A 21,288-nucleotide genomic window follows, 5' to 3' on the forward strand; every position below is an offset into this window, starting at 1 on the left:
ATCTGCATGTTACATTCCATTTTCAGGACCAAACTCGTAATTGCCTTTATTTTTTGGATGCAATCAATAAAGATCCCTTGGATATCGTTATTTATCGGGTGTGGTAAACAACGGTGCAATTACGGAGTGATCATATTTGAGGCCTAAGCCTCCAAATAGATTGTTGAGGATGTAGTAGCCACGTACCACTGCGGATTGGATACACGTGCATGTACCCCAGCTTCTGCAGAACCTTGAGCTGCAACCTCTGTCTGCAAACACGAGAGTCCTCCCATGTCCAGTGGTGAACACAATTAAAAATCTGTATCTGTAGCTTTTGCCGACACCTCCCGCAAGCAAAGAAGATACCAAAATTACAGTAGAACTGACACTTCAGTACAGCAAACAATATTTCAACTCTGAGCTGTTGGCAAGATCTTACTCCTTGTGTCAATGTTTTCTCTGTTTGCTTACCACGCAGGGAACTACTGGGCAGCAGATCAGAAAATCCCCCCTTGCACGGTATCCGAGGCACTGACGTACTTCCTGGACATCACTACGCCACCTTCCCAACTGTTCCTGAAGAAACTCAGCCTGCTGGCAACACAGGAAAGAGACCGGACTAGACTTGCGTCCTTGAGCCATGTGAGTTTTTGACTACTTTCTGGTGTGGTGGGCAGAAGACTACAGTAACTGGGTGTGACCTGTTCAGGTCGGGTGGACATGCCATCACTTTACACAGTAAGAAGCTGAAGTCCTGACTTTTCGAGCAGTCCCACTAGGCTCTAGGTGTGGCTAGATTCTCACCTGGTCAATGCCAGGATACCATCCCTGGTGACAGTGCGTTATACAAATCTGCGCAACATAACATAATATGTGCAGCACAGAACCAGACCACTGCCAACGCATGCCATCAGGCTATAAAGGAGCCTTGCGATTGGCATAGGCATCAATTAACAAAAACCCCAGGCATAGCAGTAGAGACATCACGCACCTTTGAACTCCAATGATCCCTTGACCTAACACACTTTCAACTGTCTTTTATATAATTTTAAGGGGAAAAGGTATAGCTAGGACTTGAAACAACATAAAGTAAACAGGGCTCTGAGAACCTCGTTTTCTTTGTATGCTGTAGCTACCTTCATGGCTCCTATAGCCTGGATTAGCCAGCGCAGTGTCAGGCCTACTAAATGATTATCCACTGATATGAACTGCCACCTCTGTCTAGTCCTAAGTGACACCATTCCTATAAGGTTCAGGGTTAGCTGTGAGGTGAAATACTTCTACATAAATGGAAAAATGGGGAATACTAAAAACTAGCAAACATGCAGGGCAGGTTCAAACATATTTGTCGCTTTAGGCAAAGTTGCATTTTTCTGAGCATACATTGTGAACTGGGTGAAGTTTGATGCCTGTATGACCAATATGGTGCCTCCCAGCTCATGGCTCCTGAGTTGGTTGTCTAGTATTGCCTTGTTTTCGAACCACCCATGCAGCCCTTTTAAGCTTAGAGAGTGAAAGAATGGGAGATAGTTAGGAGAACGGGAAGATGAAAGCTGGTGCAGAACCTAATTACAGGGCTATGTCGGAGGTGTTGAGCAAAGGACAATTAGAGGGAACCCCTACTGCAAGCATGGAAGTGTTGGTGGATTTACAGTTTTTTCCAGCACTTCATATACTTTGTTTCAAGACAAAAGCTCTGTGGAAGGAAGTTCCACCGGGTGGAGCCTTGCAAGTTGAACAATTTAATCCTGTAATGCTGGTACCTCTAGGGGAGATGGAGAGACTTATATAGGTGCCCGGTCGGCTAACATGGCTGCCATACATTTGTATGGTATTGCGGAGCATATCCCTGAAGGATGCAGTATATGATAGAGAGGGTTTTGAATGCTGACTGCTACGTGATTAGGGAAAAGAGATTTGGGTTGATTGTTTTAGGATGAAGTAGAGGCAGGAGCTGTGCATTTGGGCTCTTTTGGTGTTTGACCACAAACCCTTTTCCACAGACGCATTTTGACCCCAAAGAACAAGGAATCCACTTATTAAAGCTTATGGTATCGCTGAGCATACCTTTAATAGCAAAACGCCACCCTGAGGACACTTGTGACACCATGCTTCCTTACCATACCCTTTTACCAGCTTTATTTCTACCACTATAGTTTCTCCCATCAGTGGTGGATCTCAGAAAAAAGGGCAGGCCAGGTATCACAAACAAGCAAACCCTTCCCTTCTGGTACTTTATGTCATTCGATTCCAACTCTCATAATCAGTGGTAAAGGAATAGATCTAGGTGCACATGGGAATCCAGCCACAAGACAGCACAATATTTGTGTTTACGGGAATACACTAGAATGTGCACTATACTTTTTTTATAGTGCTTAATATTTTATAAATGAAGTTGAAGGAGCATCATATCCCTGTATACCTGCAATGGTAGGGGGGAGACAGCTGTGATCTTTGAATTCCATGTCTGAAGCTTGACTTCTGTGGGATGTTGCCTTTCTCTGCAGAGATCATCTCTAGCGCCTCCCCAATTCACTGCTTCAAAAGGCGTAAGGGAGGGCCAAGGTGACCTTGTTGACTAAAAACACCCAATTTAATGAATTCATATGGGGCAAGGGCATCATCTAGCAGTAGCGAGGGGTTACAACTAGTAAAGCCTCACTGAATCCTTACAAGCCCGTTGGCTGCATCTACCACACGATAGCTTGATAGTTTTCCCACTGTTCAAACTATTAAACTCCCCTAATCACACTGTGACCAGACAGATCTGATGGATTGGCACCAACACTATGGGTTACTGATAACTCATGCAGTAAACATCAGAAGTAAGGAGGAAAGAGGATCCTATAGAAAACTGCAGTTGTACAAGCAGAGGTCCAGGCCCTTGAAAGGCAAAGTGTCCACTGTTCCGCTGGTTCTGGAAATGATTAACCAATGGCTGTTTACAATACACATTGGTGACCTGTAGATCTCTGTTTACGACCATTTATTGAAGCATGCTGTTGAGAATAGTCGAATAGCCCTATGTGACGCCATGCTTCTTTGGGACTCTTCGGTTGCAGAGTTTAGAAGAGTACAACGAATGGAAACGCCTCAACTATCCAAGCATTGCAGAGGTCCTCGAAGAGTTCTCATCCATCAGTGTACCAGCGATTTTCCTGCTCACTCAACTACCTACACTCAAGGCCAGGTACTACTCCATCAGTTCCTCGCAGGACTTGGTGCCTGGAGAGATCCACCTGACGGTCGGCGTGGTCAACTACAGAACACAGGGTACGTAGCACATGTCTTTCAGTAATATTTCAACTTACAGTACGTGCCTTCATGTCTGACTTTTTATAAAGAGCATTGAATGGAAATGTCCCCCAAAACAAGATTATAAGAACCACATACACAGACTGCAGGTTACCTACCAAGAACAAGTGATAATTTGTGATGACAAACATCTGTACCGAGTAGCGTCAAAGTCATTTTAAATGTTGCTTTATGTGGGCTCTTAAATCTCCTCACACATCTATCACTCCACACAATGCAGCCACTGTCCTTCTGTCTGTTGAAGCTGACCTGATAACACCATAAAGTAGGCGTACAATAAAATCATGATCTGTCTGTGGTCCACTCTAGCAGCATGGAAGGGTTTTCCTTCGCACTATGTTCTCTCCGTGTGAGCAGGTGTACCCAGAGGATTGAGCGACTGCTGTTGGAAGATGCCGTTGCATCCACGGGCTCTCCGTCCTGATGGCGGCTCTTCTAGTAAATGATGCCCACCTAGCTGAATTTCATCCTGCATCCATGATGCAAACTAGTTCCAGTCCCGAGTAACCAATTATCTTCAGTGATCCACTCGACCCTGGTCCTTTGTGCCTGGTGAAAGCTCCCCGGAGCCAATATCCGCTCTCCTCAAGCTTTCCACTGTGAGTGGGGGAGCAGCATCTTCTGAAAGAGACCCTTTCACTACCTTGTTGAAAGGCTGCAGTAATGTCCCTTATGCTGACAGGGTGGGTGCCCTTAAACAGTTATCTCATGTGCTGAGACCCGCATTCTTTGCACACATATTGTTGCTTTAACTGTACATGCCAGACTTTCAAAGCGGCTATCCAATGTAAAATAATAATCTTTACATCCTACCCAATCTTACATTATTAACAACCGTAGACATTACAGCCCAAGGTATGTATCTTTGCTTGATGACCACTGGTTGGGTTGAAAACCCTCCAGTGACATCATTCACCGGATGGCCAATGGGATTTAAAATGTAAACATTCTGCGATGTCTCACATGCACCTTCTCTTCTTCAGGTGGAAAGGGTCCTCTCCATCATGGGGTCTGCAGCACGTGGCTGAATACCATTGGCCTCAATGACACGGTCCACTGCTTTGTGCGCAGGTATGTACAGTACAGTCTCGACTTCTACTACATCTATCTATATGTGTTGATGCTTCTTGTGCTCATTGCTTGACAAACATTTCAATCTACAAAGAAAAAGAACCAACCAGAAATTGTTGCCCAAGCTGAAAAAATATGGTGCAGCTTTTAACCAACATTCCCCTACCCCGGACAAGAGTAGGGATGTCCAAAAAAGATAGGCCCTGGAAGGAGGGTCCCATGACAGATGTGCAGGATATTCACATTGCATACATTTACATACAATGAATGAACACCACTTGTCCTGAAGATCTGGTTGAAATACACAAGTTAACCTATCTGAATTAAACAGCCACCCACTTATAAGTTCCTTTCAAGAAATACTATATTAAAGAGATAGGTTACCGGTCCCTATTTCCAAGAAATGGTGGGGCTAAAAGGCATGCAATTTTTCACTCTTTATTTACACGGTTAGCATGATTAAATACAAGTTTCATATTGAATTTAATAAACAAATCGAAAGGACCAATGTTTTCAACCGTGGTGAGGTGGTCTGTGCTTTCTTCTTTGATATAAATAAATGCATCAATGCCCACTGGCATGTACCTTTGGTACACATGAATGCCATAATTTCCATTTATTTTATTTAATCAATAGTTTATTATCAATGGCTTCTTGGTAATAAACTGACCTAAAACGCTACAAGTGAGCATAGAACAGAATGTAGAAACTATAGCCCTTGGGCACAGAGGCCAACACAAATAGGTAGCAAGTGGAGTTGAGCCAAGAGAGTTGCTATATGGTCACACCATCTGCTTTTGGTAATCAGGCGTGCTGCTGCACTCTGGAAAAACAGCAGCTCGGACAATAGGTTGTGGTTAGGCAGCTCAAATACAAATCCTTGCTGTAAACCAACCTAACAAGAACAATTGATCTCAGACAATGATGAGAATCAGGCAAGAGGCACTGATGGAGTAAATAGGAGTCAAAGGTGTTAACCGTCAACACTCATATATAGGTGCCCGGTCGGCTAACAAGGCTGCCATACATTTGTAAGGTATTGCGGTGCAATTGGCAACAATCTTTTGGTGATTTCCACCATTTTAAGTTTGCTGGCTGAAATTGTACACCTATTGGGCTTTGATGTTCTCGTTTGGGTCTTGGTTCTACGCAAATAAGCTTAAAACTGATCCAAGTGACTGATGTGAAGTTGCATCCCAGTACCCCAACATTTTGACATTAGCACTGTTCAGGCACTACTAAGGGTGGAATCACACTTGTAACTCCTCACTTTGCACTTCCTTTACAAATTGTGAAGTTCTGTAGATCATGTCCAGTTTGTGAATTTACATGCCTGACCTCAGCTAACTATTTTTCACTATGGTCAATCGGCTAAAGTAAATATGGGCCCACCAGTGGAGGGGGAGGTTGTAGTCCAGCCTGAGTTTGTTGTGTAAGTACTGAGGGACACCCTACCAACTGTGGCCATCTGGTTGAGCTATCTGAGTATAAGTGCCATCTAATGGGTAGCTCACTGCTATAATAGGCCAACTCTAGGTACTGTCTTAATATGCCTTCTCTGGAGAAAAGCAGCTAGACATGTAATGTCAGTACACTTACAGATACTCGTTTTCTTGCAGTTGCAGCACCTTTCAGCTTCCAGAGAATCCATTGCAACCGTGCTTGCTGATTGGCCCAGGAACCGGAATCTCACCATACCGGAGCTTCTGGCAGCAGCGCCTCTGTGACCTGCAATCAAAAGGTATCAAAATAACCCTACTATTGGTTTGAGTCAGCTGTGGCCTCACATGAGGAGAATGTGATTGTCTTGTCATTAGGACTTCCATTTACAGTATAAGATGTCTTCTTTTCCACTCACAATCCAGTTAGATGGACACTGCAGACTGGTAAGCGCAATCCGGTTAACAAGAGACTAAGATGCAGGGTGCCACTGTCCCATATACTAGAATTATGCTCTGATAAACATCCCACAAATGTCACAGAATCCATAGTATTTAGTTGTGACTGTGATAAATACCCTGCGAGCTGTTGTAGACCACAGTACCAGCCAGAAATATCTGAAAATAAATGCAACTCATCTGAAACTCTGACAAATGTCCCACAATCCACAGTATTCACTTGTGTCTGTGATAAGTGTCTCAGAACCAGTGGCACAAACTAGCAATCCACGCATTTACAGAGGATACTTGGGCAATTTGGAGGTTTTAAGTCGTCTTTTTCCAAACTATTCTCCAAATATGGCCCTGTTGGCCCTTATTGCCTGGAGTTTACATCAGCTCTGACAGCATGCAGGGGGATGCCTGGCTATGCGCTAGACAATATTCATAGACCAGCCTCTTGTACATTATTTCGCAGCACAAAGGCAGCCCTTCATTTGTTCAAAGGCAGAAGTTCTCATCATTAAAACATTTTTCATTGATGGCATGGATCAAGTGAGATGCCATTCAATAACCATATAAACATTCACATTTACACCAATTAAATCCATAAAAATAGTCCTTTAGCTAATCTCCAGCCGTAATCAAGAACCCAACTGATGTATGTGTGTGAACACCTGGCTCTGCTATGTGCGCCTTGTAGAATATGTCGAATGTGAAACTGCCCCATCACATAAAGTGTACTTCCCCATTGCAGGTGTGAAGGCGCAAGGAATGGTCCTGGTGTTCGGATGCCGCCAAGCTGGACTGGATCACCTCTACAAAGACGAGACCGAGGAAATGAGACAGAAGGGCGTACTGAAAGCAGTGTACACCGCGTACTCCAGGGAGCCTGGGAAACCTAAAGTAAGACAGGCTTCTCAGTACCAACTACAAGGGGGGCTAATAGCAATAGAAGGGCCAGTAATCCAGAGGTCTGTGGTCATCTGAGCTTCAGTAACTGGGCAGCGAGTGTGCATGGAGCATGCGCACAGTGTACTCGTAACATAATCATAATGCAAATAACAACATAGGAGTGTGCATGGAGCATGCGCACAGTGTACTTGTAACATAATAATAAGAATGCAAATAACATAGGAGCATGCATGGAGCATGCTCACACTGTGCTCATAACAATCATAAGAATGCAAATAACATAGGAGCGTGCATGGAGCATTCTCACAGTGTACTCGTAACATAATCATAAGAATGCAAATAACATAGGAGCGTGCATGGAGCACGCTTACAGTGTATTTGTAACATATTCATAAGAATGCAAATAACAACATAGGAGCGTGCATGGTGCATGCTCACAGTGTATTTGTAACATTATCATAAGAATGTGAATGTCAAAATCTTACGATCACCACTGACTACATAAAACAGTCCTGGTAGATTAATGATAAGTACGTGTATCACCAGGCCTGGCCGCCCTGTCTTTTACACCCAGACTTGATGACCTAACACCGTGACTATACACAAAACAAGCAGGAGGCACCACCATAGTGGTCTACTCTGTGAAGGGTGATTTTCTAGGCCAGCGTGGTGCAGGCAGTACTAGCAAATCAGGACAAGTAGCTACATTACCACAAAACACCAGATTAACTACTCATATTTTACTTTCAGGTTTACGTGCAGGACATTCTACGAAGCCAGCTCAAGGAGGAGGTCATTCGGATCGTGCACGAGGAGCAGGGTCACCTGTACATCTGCGGGGACGTACGGATGGCGCGGGAGGTTGGTGCTGTCTTGAAGGAAGTCATTGGTCAGAAGCTGAAGCTCACCGAAGAGCAGGTGGAAGACTACTTTTCCAAATTAAAGGTACTAGACATTCTGCTGTACACACTACAGAAAACCCTTTTTACCTTTGACGTGATATCTATAGTTTGCTAATTCTTATCAACCCAATAATTGTGCTAGTAAAGCAGCCGCTATAGTAACCTGTGTGTAATCTGCCAGGTTCATTCTGCCTCGCAGCCTTCCGAGGTCAGTACATTGAGACCCTAGCAGCCTGAGATGTTGACTAATGATTTGCATTGATTAATGGTTGACATTGCCCACAACGCCTTTCTTCTTTTTCTGCTGCATCAGTGCTGTCTCCTTTCACTTTACCACATGCTCTTCCCTACGAAAGTTCTGGGTGATAACACTCAAATACCACAGAATTAGAAAGCTAACATTATAACACAAGTCATCAGGTTCAAGGCCCAATAACAAATAGACCATCAATTGGGCTCCTATTAAGAGTGTGGAGTACAATATGTAATAAGGTAAGAGAGTGGTAACTACAAAATGTTAGTATCTATAACACCGAAATCTAATGACATTATATGTCTACAAAACGCTTCTGATCACAAATTAATTCACAAAGGATCGCAAAGTGTATGTGAAAAACTATAAAGACAAAAACAAAAATTGTAGTCCTCCCTTTTACATATTCACTTTGCCGCATATGAAATATATTGTCTATATCATTTATCACCACATGTCACTTTATCACCACAAGTCACTAATATTTTGCTTTTTCATTTGAATTTATGTATTACGACAGCCCATAATACTCTTTATTCCTTTAAATTACCAAATTGAAATTTCCTATTGGTGTGTGTTTCTTTCCTCATTCGTCTGAGACTTGTTACATGTAATGTATATATATTTTGAACACCCTAAAGAAATTAGAAACTCCCGACAGAACCATTGTATTTATATAATAATACAAATCCAAGCATAAGCGTCAACCAGAGCATGGGTTGTGTAAAGATGGCTGATCATTTGTACTCCACATGCGCATGTGCACCAGGGACGCCATAATTGCTCGAGACTTGGTAGGCAGCCATTTTAAATACAGAACAATTGAAGGGCTGTTACACACACAGTAATCTTGGAAGGCTAGGTGTCCAAACACTATCGTAACAAATGCTGTTTGGAATGAGCTTCCTTGCACAAAAGTGCCTTTAAAGCCATATAAGCCAACATGTGAATCTGAAGCTCTCAATTTTGTTAATTCAATTAAATTACTGCATGTTTCTACGGCTGTGTTTAATTGTAATAATCTGGTAAAATCACATGAGGTCAGGAAAATCATATAAAGCTTGCAAACAGCAAGTAGTTAGCACGTAAAATCTTGTGATGTTATTGCCTCGAATTATTGTCCATTAAGGAGCCAAATTCTCTCAAAACTGTACTAAAACAACATTTCATAACTGAGATAATATTGCAGCATCTGGGTATTTCCCCTGGACCTATGAGACACTCTAGAACACCTCTCAAGATTGGCAATTCATTTGTAAAACTAAATAAATTATTAACACGCATATTGTTGATAATGGCTTCCTGGGATTTTGCTATCAAATGCACAATAGGTCATCACATAGAAACCTCCCCTATCCCATGAATAAAGAAAACTTACCTCATGTACTGTTTGCCATCTTTTAACTGAACTAACAATGTCACTTGGGCATGCTGTTGTAGGATAGGTTTCCTGGGCAGACGTTAAAAAGCACCCGAACAGCCCCATATGAGAAGGCCAAGCTCAAACATTTATTAGCGTCATGATTCGAATGTTGGGAGCCAGCAGACAATCAGAATGTTCTCCTTACTGGCTATGAATAACATTATAGTCCTGTGAAGCTAGCTCCCTGACCTCGAGCCTCTACCAGACGCACTTGGCCCCTTTATCTCACTCTTGCAGGTTCCTGCTTTCTCCCTTTGTGAAAGTTTTTCCGTTTTCTGGTCCTCCATCACTGCAATTTGTGTGGTTTTTTCCTCTCTTGGTCTCAGTAAATGTCTGAGGGAGAAAAATAAGTGCAGGTCCCCAAAAATTAGGGTGGTGTTTCCCCACCGGCTCAAATTGAGCCCTGGGTGTGCTCTGCTGCCTTATTGCCACCCTACCCTCCCCCAACCAATGTTGAATTTAGCAGACCGTGGGAGAGGCCATAGATGACTCCTTTATACTGTTTCAGCGCCACAGCTCCACCCCTTCTAGCACAAGCTGCTCTAGCACGCCGTGCCGAACCATCCATCCCTTTGAAGAATGCAAGCACTTACAACCATCGAAAATTAGAAGAAAAAAGAACAGAAATTTGTAATTTTTCCCTATTGGGCCTTACACTCCCACTATACAAAGGAAAGGGAGGGACCATCACAGTGCGAGAGCGCTGCTGGCACTGTACAGAGGAGGTGTTTATCTCCCATTGCACAGTGAGCTGCATTCAACGCGGAGGGAGCAGTGGTTGGCAGTGTCATCGTAAGGATTTTGGGAGTGCTGGGCGACATAAGTTCTGGGTCCCCTTTCCAGAACAGTTTTGCATTTTATTACCAATTTTCTGCTAATTCAAGTCTCGTTATGTATTAAAGCCGTGTTTCTCAAACTGTGAGCCGATTTTTGGCGGGTCGCAACTTTACTGGCAATAAATAAAGATGCATTTAATTTTGTGTTTATCTTTCACATTTGGTGTTTCTAATACAGGGGTTGAATGAAAGGCTTTGTGTCTTCTGACAAATTGCTACATTTGAGATTGGTGCTTACTTTTCTTTCTCCAATTGCAAAGTGAGAGGAGTTTTTAAAGTGAATTATGTAACCATCTTGTGGTTCTAAAAAGTTTGGGAACCACTGCATAAAAGGTTGAAGATGAAGAAATAAACTGATTTGAGATAGAGAGGAAGTTCACTTTCCCATGGGGGCCTTATAAGCTTGTGGCCGTAGGCAATTGCCCCCTTTGTTAAGGTCTTAAAACGTCTCTGGTGGAAGTGGGAAGGGCAAGGTGGAGGATTTACACAGCAATTAAATATTTTTTAATTACCCACTCCACATTATTGCGGGGAAGGAAATTACCAGCTGTTATTGTCTGCAGGCCGAGATAGGTTTGGTTAGTGCTCTTAATCAGTATGTAATTTAGGTTTGCTATTTAACACAATTGCACAGGTTTGTATTGAACCATTATGTTTTTTCATACCAATATTTATCAAGTTTTTTTTAAACCAAATGTGTTTTTGATATAATTTTTAAGTTAAATAGAGAAAATAGTAATAGTATCCCATGGACTTTTAGTATAGAGGCACTGCAAAAAGTACGATAAAAGTACTACATGGCCTGAAAGAAGAGTAAAATGTTTGTAAATATAGAGAAAAAGTTCATAAACAAAGAAAGGTGGTGTGGATAGGTACCTTTCAACATTAGTTTTTTTTTACAGCAGTATTCAACAATAATTTGAAAATGCAGTCACCACAGCTGGTTAAAACAATAATTTTGTCTTTAAATTTGCAGAGCCAGTTGCGGTATCATGAAGACATTTTTGGAGCGGCATTTCGGACTGATGAAAGTAACACGCATTAGACAACGCCCATCTTGCCGTATTGGCACCCTTTTGAAAAACATTTAGGACATTTGTCCATTACTGGCACATGTACATAGCTTTTTACAAAATCTTTGTAATATAAAACTATTTTTATATGTACATATATAAATATATATTGTATATCTTTATTTAGTGCTGATGAAGGGCTGAAAGTACAATCATTCTATTTATTGTGAGCTTATATTTTGACAAAAGGATTTAAACTAAAGAAAGTGTGCTAAAAGCATACACAATGTACTGTAGAGCTAAACATTTATTTAAATAGATTCCTTTTTGTGATGTAGGTAATATTGTTACTTCAAATTGTAATGAATGTATTTATATTTTTGTTAATTTATACATTATCCCGAGGTATATTTGCACAGTTTCTTATGTTCTTTCTGTTCGGTTTCTTTGGTAGCAATGCTCTCAGACACACTCGTATATACAATGGAAATGGACTGCAGGAAACCTTACTACAGACAGTCATACCGACATGTCCATACATCATTTCATACTTTGTCCCCCACACATTTACTGTGCCTTGAAACTCCAGACTTAAGTGCAGAATTACTTCCTTTTCGTGTACGAATCCGATACAAATAGCACAATTGTCCTCTAGGTTTTTTAAACTCCTTTTTTAGTAGAGGAAATAAAAAATCACCATTTCTAAAACGATTGCAAGTCCATGCTTTGAACATTTGAAAGTTTACAATTTTTAGATTCAATGACTTTTAGGAAAAAATGGTAGTCAATAGTAAGGCAGAGCAGAAACTTAAATAGGAGTCAACTGTGGGCGAATGGAGAAGGTGTGAGTTTTTCAAGGGAAAATAACTGGCCACCAGTCAATTAATTACTACTCTGGAGGCCATGTAGACCTATACAGAAATAAAGTAAGTTCTTTTTGTAACATTCTCCAATCTACGGAGTCTCTCACTTCTTAACTCCTATTTTTGCAAAAGTTTTAGCTTTTTCCAGTCTTAAAACGCAAGCTCAAAGATTGGTTAACTCACGCTCTGCAGCATTCAATCAGACAGCCCCATTCATTGACTAATCATAGAAGAGCTCTCTCTCTCAGGTTAGTGAGCGAGAGCTCCCATTCTGATTCTAGCACTTTTGGAGAACGACACCCTCTTTTCTAGGTCAAAGTTTCTAGATGAATGGTCAACCCCTGGCAACGAGATTTTCAAGCAGGCAAGTCCCTGTAGCTTAGCCACCAACTCCTAGGAATAGACTCTCTTCGAATTTCCTTTAAAAATTCCCATGGTGCAAATCTAAAAAAATAATAGTGTAAATTCTGCATTGTTCGGATCTGTACTAAAACAGATCGTATACTACACATAACTTTAATTTGTAGGGCACTATTGGATTATGTTTCTACTACAACAGTTATTGTACTACTGTTGAAACACCAGCACCCTCATGTAAAACATAACACGACATTTCTTCCACAAGAGGTTCTATCAGAAACAGACACTACAGATTACCTAATATATTAGTGGTCGAAAAGATTTCCAACAAAAAAACAATCTAAGATATGCATTGAATTATCCATTGGAAATATTTCTCCTTCTACAGCCTTTTCTTTTTCACTTTTGGAAAGAATTATGTTTGTTTGTTATTAGATAACTTGAATATGTATGCGCTGTACAGTGCCCGACTGAGCAAAAGCCTTGAGAGGTGTGGGATACTGGCTGGTCCAGTAACACTACTACCTGGCGTTAAACGACTTGCTTGAAGACACGCTTTCTAAGTTGGTTCTCAGTGCTGCTTGGAAGGCGTCCACACATCACCATCTCACAAGAACAGCGGATTTGCTGGGAGTTTTTTGTCTTCATTGATATTCATGGACAGAGCCATCTGACACCGTTTGCACCAGTTGCTTTCTTTCATTAAGCCCGGGCAGCTCACAGCCCTTGGAATACAGATCCTGAACTGCTTAAAAGGAGGACTTTGTCAAAGAGAAAAGATAGCTTTGAGTGTCATGTAGTTAACTTCATATTGCTTGACTGTTTATTTCAAAAGCTGTCGCTCACTTTGTTCCTCCCAGGAATGCTGAAAAGTGCTGTTACCTGCTCGAATCACTTGAAAACAGTGCATTCATCATGAGCCCAAATACTTGAGACAAAAAAAAAATGTATTCATAATCAATGAGACAGACCTGGATTAATCTAAAACATCCTCCCGTTATGGATCACGAAATGTACAATTTCTTGTAATGTGCTTCACTGCAACACTATCAATAATTTGGTACACGTCTTCCTGTACTGATAGTTGAAGGATTTAATTATATCATGAATGGATTTAAATAAATATATTTTAAAACAATTGAGAAAGTCTTAACTGTATGTGATGTATATAAACTGCCATCGTATTGTTGGTAATTTAGAAATGGTCGAGCATCAAACCTTTGGATAAATTGCATATCACTTGCAACAGATGAAATTTAGCTCATCAAATTTTCAAATCTCCATAGGATGGTCATCATGTTGAATCCTGCTTTCAGAAGTTATCCTGATTACAGAGTACAGACATAAAAAAAAAACTCAGATTGCGCTGGTGCCGTTCACACTTTATTTTCTCTTCGGGCCTATCCCAGAACTCCTAATTGCTTCCAATGGTACTATTATCACTCGCCGGTAGTCATTCGAAGGGAATTTTCTCTACATGTCTGTCACACTGTCAGTTACGGCAAATCAACACGTTCATTTCAGTTTTGATTGGTGAAAGGTCTCCGTGGAACCACAATGCTTGTTGTGGGATACCAAACTTTCAGAAAACATAAATCCTAATACTATTCTCACTCCTGGCCTAACCAAATAAATTTTAGCGCTAATCCTATTAACCCATTCATAGCCAACAGGAAAGCAGGTCAGCATTGCATGGCTAGTATTCCTTGCAAACTAATAGGAAATGGTTCTTCAAAAATATTGCTTGGAATGAGTAGGTCAGTATTAATAGAATACTAGACTGAGATTCTTATAAAATTCCTCAAGGGGAGCCAATTCATTCTTGGCAGTATACGAACCACAAATCTGTTTCAGCAATATTAATTCATTTGTGAAGCGTGCCCTCCCTAAATCATTTATTTTCTTCAAATATTTAACACACTTGTCTAAACTGTATTTTCTACCCTTGGACATATACAAAAACACCATAGAACAACCAGAATTGACCATGTCCTACTGTCTATATCAGGCAAAAAAGTAATATTTATTACTTATACATTTCCAAAATTGTGCCTTAAAACGCCTCAAATTTATTTATATATTTCTGATTAGGAAACCGAGTTTGGTGGAACTCTGACTAAGCTTCAGTAGACAATTGTTCTAACCAGCCAATACTTATCAGTGCTGACCAGTGCTGAGAACATGGATTTTACCAGACAATGATATTTGTCGGCTTAGGTCTAGAATTGCTGATAAGTGCCTTGGTCAGAAAATTCCTCTATACTAATACAAAGTAAAACAAAAAAGTGACGGATGGAATGTTTAAACTCAGGCACTGGTAATTACTCTGGGGTTCATTCGAGTGCATTGGTTTTTTTCACTGTGCAACTACAAAGAGCGGCTCATTATATGGAAATCAGTACAGTTCGTACTGTTAGGCAACATCCCATCCACATAGAAATACAAATAACCCAGAAATATTTCTTCCTTTCCAGGGTCTGATCAAATCACTATGTTGATGCAGTTCAGGTAATTAAATCTTTGAGAAATTCAGATATCCAATTTCCAAAAATCTGTTTTTCCAAATGTAAAACATTTTATTGTTTGTCCATTAAGGACAAAGCAAGTCATCATATAGCAGGTCTTCATTCAAAATTAGCTCACTAGGCAGGCTCCAAGAGTTAATAAGCCTGCTGTAAAATAATTGAGGCTAAAATGAGAAATACCCACGTCATAGGGGTAGTAACTCAGTTACAAAATGTGTCAAATGCCCAGGAATCCTGGGGATAATATTGGGTTGAGTACAAATCCAGCAAATATTGTTCTAATGTGAGTCACCATCAGTTCAAGTTCACCCTTATTGGACAAACGCTTGTAAGGACTATGTAAGGATAAATGTGAGCATCTGGATGCATCTGGATGCAACCAAAAGTCTCCAGAAGCAAACTTTGTAGTGAGATGTTGCTAACTGGGTTATTCAGTACTATCCACACCAAACAATAAAGAGGGTCGGAGGAGGAACCGCGGAAATGGATCGAAGCCAGAAACTCCTCTCCTCATGTATATTGGAATAGCTTTACCACTGAATCCATCGGTCTTTTACTAAATGTGCTGTGGAAATTATACAAGTATATGGATGTGAGACTATACTCTGCGCCAAGGGCAGACTTTGGGATAATATAATGGGGAAGGGGAGAGAAGGTCTGGGAAGATTTTGAAAAGAAGAGGGGAAGGCACTTGTGTAAGACAAACTGCAGAGAACGAACCCTTTTGAAAGAGTCAGGAGAACTTCAGTCACAGCTGTCATTTGGGCTTGAAGCACTGGGAGAGTAGTTTGTGGCAGTGGTACTAGGACTGTTTACAGAGACTGGGTGTGCGAACGTCATAATTTTTAACAGGAAAATTAAATTTAGCAATTATTATTCAAGTCCTTTGACAAAAAGGGTGACCAAGCACCACGGAATCCCTAGTTTCAATTTTTTTTTAGTACTGGCAAGCTGTATCCAACACACACCTGAATTTTTAGACCAGATAACGAAAATGGACAGGTTAGATGGTTCTAATACCAAATCTTGTAAATGTCCTGTAATATCAATATACCCTCAACTCTTGATTAACTAGTTTCAAACATGCATCAAACTTTTGCTATTAACGTCAAGCAACATAACATAATTGTACTCAAGCGGGCACTTCCTTGTGTGCTCTCCAGGTAGCAGATTGCCTTGTGCAACCCACAGCTCCCACTCCTGCCTGCTGCCAAGCCCCTTGTCCCTTGAGAGCTGCAGAGAGTCTGCACTGATCTCCAATGAGCAATCCTTACAGCGGAGATCGCTGTCATCCTGGGAAACCTGCAGGAACGCCGTGACCCTGCAGGATCCCACATGCAAGCTTAGCATAGTTCCAACACAAGGACCGAAGGAATGTTCTTCTCAGCACTGTGGCAGACAAGGCCTTTTGAAAGCATGGGCCAAGGTATTTCTGATAAGTATCACAAACTTACAAATCCCAGAAAATTCCTGCTCCGAAACAAAAGGTTACAATATTTTCTGCAGTCAAGATGCGGTGCTTCCTAGAAGCGATTGTGCGATGGTGACAGAGCCCTCCTGAAGGACCACACAGCCGCCATTGTGCGCCATATCACGTGATGCACACCTGGACATCATGCAAAGGTACGCTCAAGACACTTCCTGATTGAAAGCCAGCCTTGTGTCTCAGACCCATGTGGGACAGTTTCTCATTCCTGCCACGATTCAAAGCATGAAGCCAGAGATTTGCTATCCCTAATACCTACTTTCCCTCTGATAGCGTCAATATGGACGACCTCCTAGCCGGACACCCATATTTAACGGACACTGATTTGAACCTTGAGCATTACACAGGTCTTTGCAATCTGCTTTTTACAGCCAAATCCATTTTTGAGGAAGGCTCAAAAAGGGCCAATGTTACAAGCAGACGGATTTTTAGAAGACAATCATTCGCAAAGTATGTGCATCTTCCTAGGCATAAAAGAACAAATGAACATGTGATCAAGGCATCTATACCAGAATCAGCATGAATAGATAGAAAGGCTCCTGGCCTTGGTCTGGCTTGCACCATAACAATGGTGCATAGGATTATCAACATTAGGGTGCAATCACAATCCCTCAACGAACAGTTGAAGGAAAAAGGGTTCTTCCGCAGCGAGAACTAAAAGAGGCAAAGATTAACTCATAGCACAGGCACCAGATTGACTTGACTTCTAAACACATCATTGCAGAGTGCTAGCGAAAGTCTCCAGACTGCCAAAAAGGGACAAAGTGTGATTAACTGTTGCAGCCTAAAATCAAACATGCAACCCTCATCGGCTTAACTCTAACCACTCACAAGGAAAGGCACTTCAAATTTCCTACACTGTGGCAGATCCTTACATCAAGTTAAGTTGGTCGTTTGAAAGTAGCCATGCCTTTTTATCATTGAAATATGGGCCTTTTCATTGCATAGGCCGCACAAGTGTCGTCCAGGTTTGCCCCTTGCAATGGCGCAGGCACAAAACCCTTGAGGCGACAGCATCAAGATGATACAACTGAAGCTTTTATATGTATGGATAGTGCCAGAACTTAAAGCTGCTAGCTATATGCGGCTGCGTGTACTGGGATACAAACAGGTAGATTAGTGCGGCGCCATTGTTCTCAAGGAGGTACACTGGCACCGCAAGCCAAACAAAAACATCCATAGATGTTCCTTATTTATTTGAACCTTACTTGGGAGCACTGTATTGCGGCAAGCTACAGGAAAGAGCATCTCCATCTACATTATAATGTATATAAAACTGTAAGATCGCTTCCACACAGTAGTGCGCACAGGGCCGGCTTTAGCACTGGTGGAGCCCTGTGCGACAATGTTTGTTGGCGCCCCCCACAGACTCCCTCACTACCATCATTTAACAGTGCCCCCTCAAGTCTCCGTAACCACTCGCTCTCAGATATATTTTTTAATTAGTTAAATAGTGCCTTCTATACCAATGTAGGGTGTCGGAGCACTTTACATCACACACATATTACACAGAGACAATCAGTCAAAGGTGTGTAAATTAGTGTATAGGAAATGTTCCATAAGCCAGAAAACTATAATGTGAATCACATGCCATCCATACTGGTAGACATTTTAGTTTAAGAGTGCTTGGTCTGAAGTAGCAAAGACTCAGAATCTTAACCATTACCCCATGGTTTGGGGTTACATTTAATAATAATGAGTTTTTTTTGTTTACCGAAATGAACCTTTTTTGAAACATTAGATTAATGAAAGATGGAGGAGAAAATTATAATGCTGTAATCTATACCTTGCAGTTTGCATGCAGCTCTTTTACAGTTATTAGCTCACTGTTCCATGTTAGGATTTTAACATCTACACTGTTAGTAACAAAAGGATCTCTCTGACAAAATTACTGACCTATTTAAATTATCGGATCTACATGGTACACATTCTTTGCTGCAGGCATATTAGCCCTCTGTGCTACCATAAAATGAGTTAAAACTTCCACTAGACAAAACTCATTCTCTCTCCAGGAAGAACATTAATCACCGTAGTTATCTTGACATTTTTATTGTATGAAAACTGCAGGAGGCCAGCAATGCAGCAGCCGGTGCTTTTAAAAAACCATAAAATACTTCCAAGCACGGCGCCCCCTTGAAGAGTCAGCACCTGGTGCTGAGGCACCGGTCGCACCGCCCTAAAACCGGCCCTGTGCGCATGCACAAGTGCAAGAATAATGACATGAAAAAGTACTCAATGCTACCAGTAAAAAGATTATTTAGTAACATGAACATTTTAAAATCATTTAAAAACTGAATGATTTGTTTGTCTTGAGATTACATAATTTGAGATATTATTTTAACACTGATATCACATGGCATTTGTTGCTTTGGTTGCACGTAAAGATGAGCCAATAAGACACAAATTAGAAAATTTACATATTTTAATAAAAACTGTAAATCCCAAAAGAGCATTCACGTTTAGGAATCCGATATGCATTTCATACAGATAGTGGGACACAAAAATAGTGAAACTTATTTTGAGCTTTAGGAGTTTTAAACTAGGTGAATCAAAGCAGAAAATTCAAGAAGTTACAAAATGGAAGCTGAGCTCAGCAGCCATTTCACTAATATGACTGCTTAGACAGTCAGTGCTGCATTATAACCGTGACACGTCTCCACAATGTCCCTGCTCTATCCACAGCATGACAAAGACTTTGTCACGGTTTGCTAACGGCGTTATTTTAAAAGAATATGCAGTTCTACTGTGCTGCCTCCATCAGTACAACTAGGAGCAACCAGCACACGTTCACCACAGAGTACGGTGGCACAAATTAATCAAATGACCCATTTTTGAGGAATCTATGTGAGACAATTTGCTTTGGTTACCCTACAAATGAAAGTGGCCTGGCACAGAAGACTTACTCAGAGATCCACAGCATGACAACTATGAACTATACTGCACACTGAATCCAAGACCCGTGAACGTATAGCAGTATAAAGGACAGTGCCGCACCTCTAGAGTCTGCCTATGCCCAACTCCTTAGTAGCAAAACTACAAACAAAAATACCAACGTGTTTATATTGAATCCATTTGTTGAGTTCAGCCAAGTTGGCAGAAAAAACGACTGACGTTGCACTGACTGAACGAGTCCAACAAAGTGAGTATAGGGGGGGGGCAATAAAACGAGTTGCTTATTAATGTTCGGTGATATTTCCACCACTCATTCCTAACAAGAGGTACCCAAGAGATTCATGGAACAAGAGTTTGGATTCTCGTTCATCGATCACACATTAGCTGTCTGTCAGTGTCCAAGACAGCAGCGGTGACAGATTGTGTCGCAACATGAGTAGCCTTCTTTGCAGAAGGGCTGCGCTTCGCGTCATCACCATCAGCTCTCCTGTGAGGCCTCCAGCACCTTTAGGTGATGATGGACATCTCTTCGCGGTCTCTGCTTTCAGACATCGAGTTGATCACTCCTTCCAAGAACTTTAGAAACTCCATTCGGACATCCTCAGGCTCTTCGTCCAGGTTGGAGTGTGCAAGTCTAAGCTTGGTCAACGAGGGTGCTTCAAATGAAAGAGACATCAATTAGAGGGGATGTAATACCAAATAACTGTCCATATCGTGTTTACGAGCAATGAATATGTACTGTGGCTTTCAAGACTTCAAACTTATCCTAACAGGTGGTGAAAGCGTATCATTGGAGGTTACATAGGATGGCACAGATGTGTATGTGTAATTAGAGTCACTGAGCGCTTGATTGTCAAATATTTGTGCACACTAACGTGTAAATTAGCCGTACAAAGAACTATATGCCTTTCTATTTTCCCACGGCCTGGTTCCCAGAACGAATAACTGCGGAGACTTATATTTGAAGATGTGATTTCCAACAGCTGAAAATCCTTTAACACAGCAGTTTGTCCTGTAATTATAATGTTACAATTTGGACTAGAAAAGGAGGAGTTTCAAAGAGAGGGGTGGTCGTGCAAAATGGCTGCAGGTCCCACAAAGTCCCCTATTTGTCAGCATTCACCAAAACTGTGCATGTCTATTGCCAACCTGAGAACAAAGTTAAAAAAAAAAAGGATAAACCAAGTGTTTCCAAGATTGCAAAGACTGCACCCTCCAAAATTCATGGAGCTGTGGTGGTACGGGTTTTTCCATCCACAGATATATTTTCCAGATGAAGAGACAAACACAAACACGTTTAATAACCCAAGGAACAAATCTGCTATATTTGCTTCTCAGAACTGTCCACCCACCGCTAGTCCTCAGGGGTAAATATGGAGGAGGATAAGTATGCATGGGAATGTATTACTTGTGTACATCTTCATGCTTACTCTTGGAAACGTTTGTAATACGAAGAACACCAGAAATTGCCACTATTTGTAGGTATAGGTATGTGGTTTGAAAAAATTCAGAATCTCTAAAATGGGTTGATGACATTGCTTAATACTTCTTCTCCATGGTGTGTAGTTGTTTTCT

At 41.3% G+C, this 21,288-nt stretch overlaps 2 protein-coding genes across 4 annotated transcripts in view; one reads left to right on the plus strand and one right to left on the minus strand.

Annotated features, from left to right (window-relative positions):
• The window catches only part of NOS2 (nitric oxide synthase 2), a 60,336-nt gene extending 46,388 nt beyond the window's left edge, over window positions 1-13,948 (plus strand). For all 3 annotated transcript variants that reach the window (XM_085649866.1, XM_085649867.1, XM_085649868.1), the window contains 7 exons: window positions 461-624; window positions 3,045-3,255; window positions 4,281-4,368; window positions 5,988-6,109; window positions 7,003-7,151; window positions 7,911-8,105; window positions 11,551-13,948. In XM_085649866.1, coding sequence (XP_085505992.1) covers window positions 461-624; window positions 3,045-3,255; window positions 4,281-4,368; window positions 5,988-6,109; window positions 7,003-7,151; window positions 7,911-8,105; window positions 11,551-11,619 — 998 coding nt within the window. In that variant the 3' untranslated portion in view covers window positions 11,620-13,948. The remainder of the gene's footprint in view (window positions 1-460; window positions 625-3,044; window positions 3,256-4,280; window positions 4,369-5,987; window positions 6,110-7,002; window positions 7,152-7,910; window positions 8,106-11,550) is intronic.
• A 5,280-nt stretch (window positions 13,949-19,228) lies between these two features.
• IFT22 (intraflagellar transport 22) overlaps window positions 19,229-21,288 on the minus strand; it is a 100,328-nt gene continuing 98,268 nt past the window's right edge. The window contains exon 5 of the mRNA XM_085649869.1: window positions 19,229-20,369. Within this exon, the coding sequence (XP_085505995.1) occupies window positions 20,221-20,369 (149 nt within the window). The 3' untranslated portion in view covers window positions 19,229-20,220. The remainder of the gene's footprint in view (window positions 20,370-21,288) is intronic.

This window comes from Triturus cristatus, chromosome 3_2, assembly GCF_964204655.1.
Source record: "Triturus cristatus chromosome 3_2, aTriCri1.1, whole genome shotgun sequence".
NCBI lineage: Eukaryota > Metazoa > Chordata > Amphibia > Caudata > Salamandridae > Triturus > Triturus cristatus.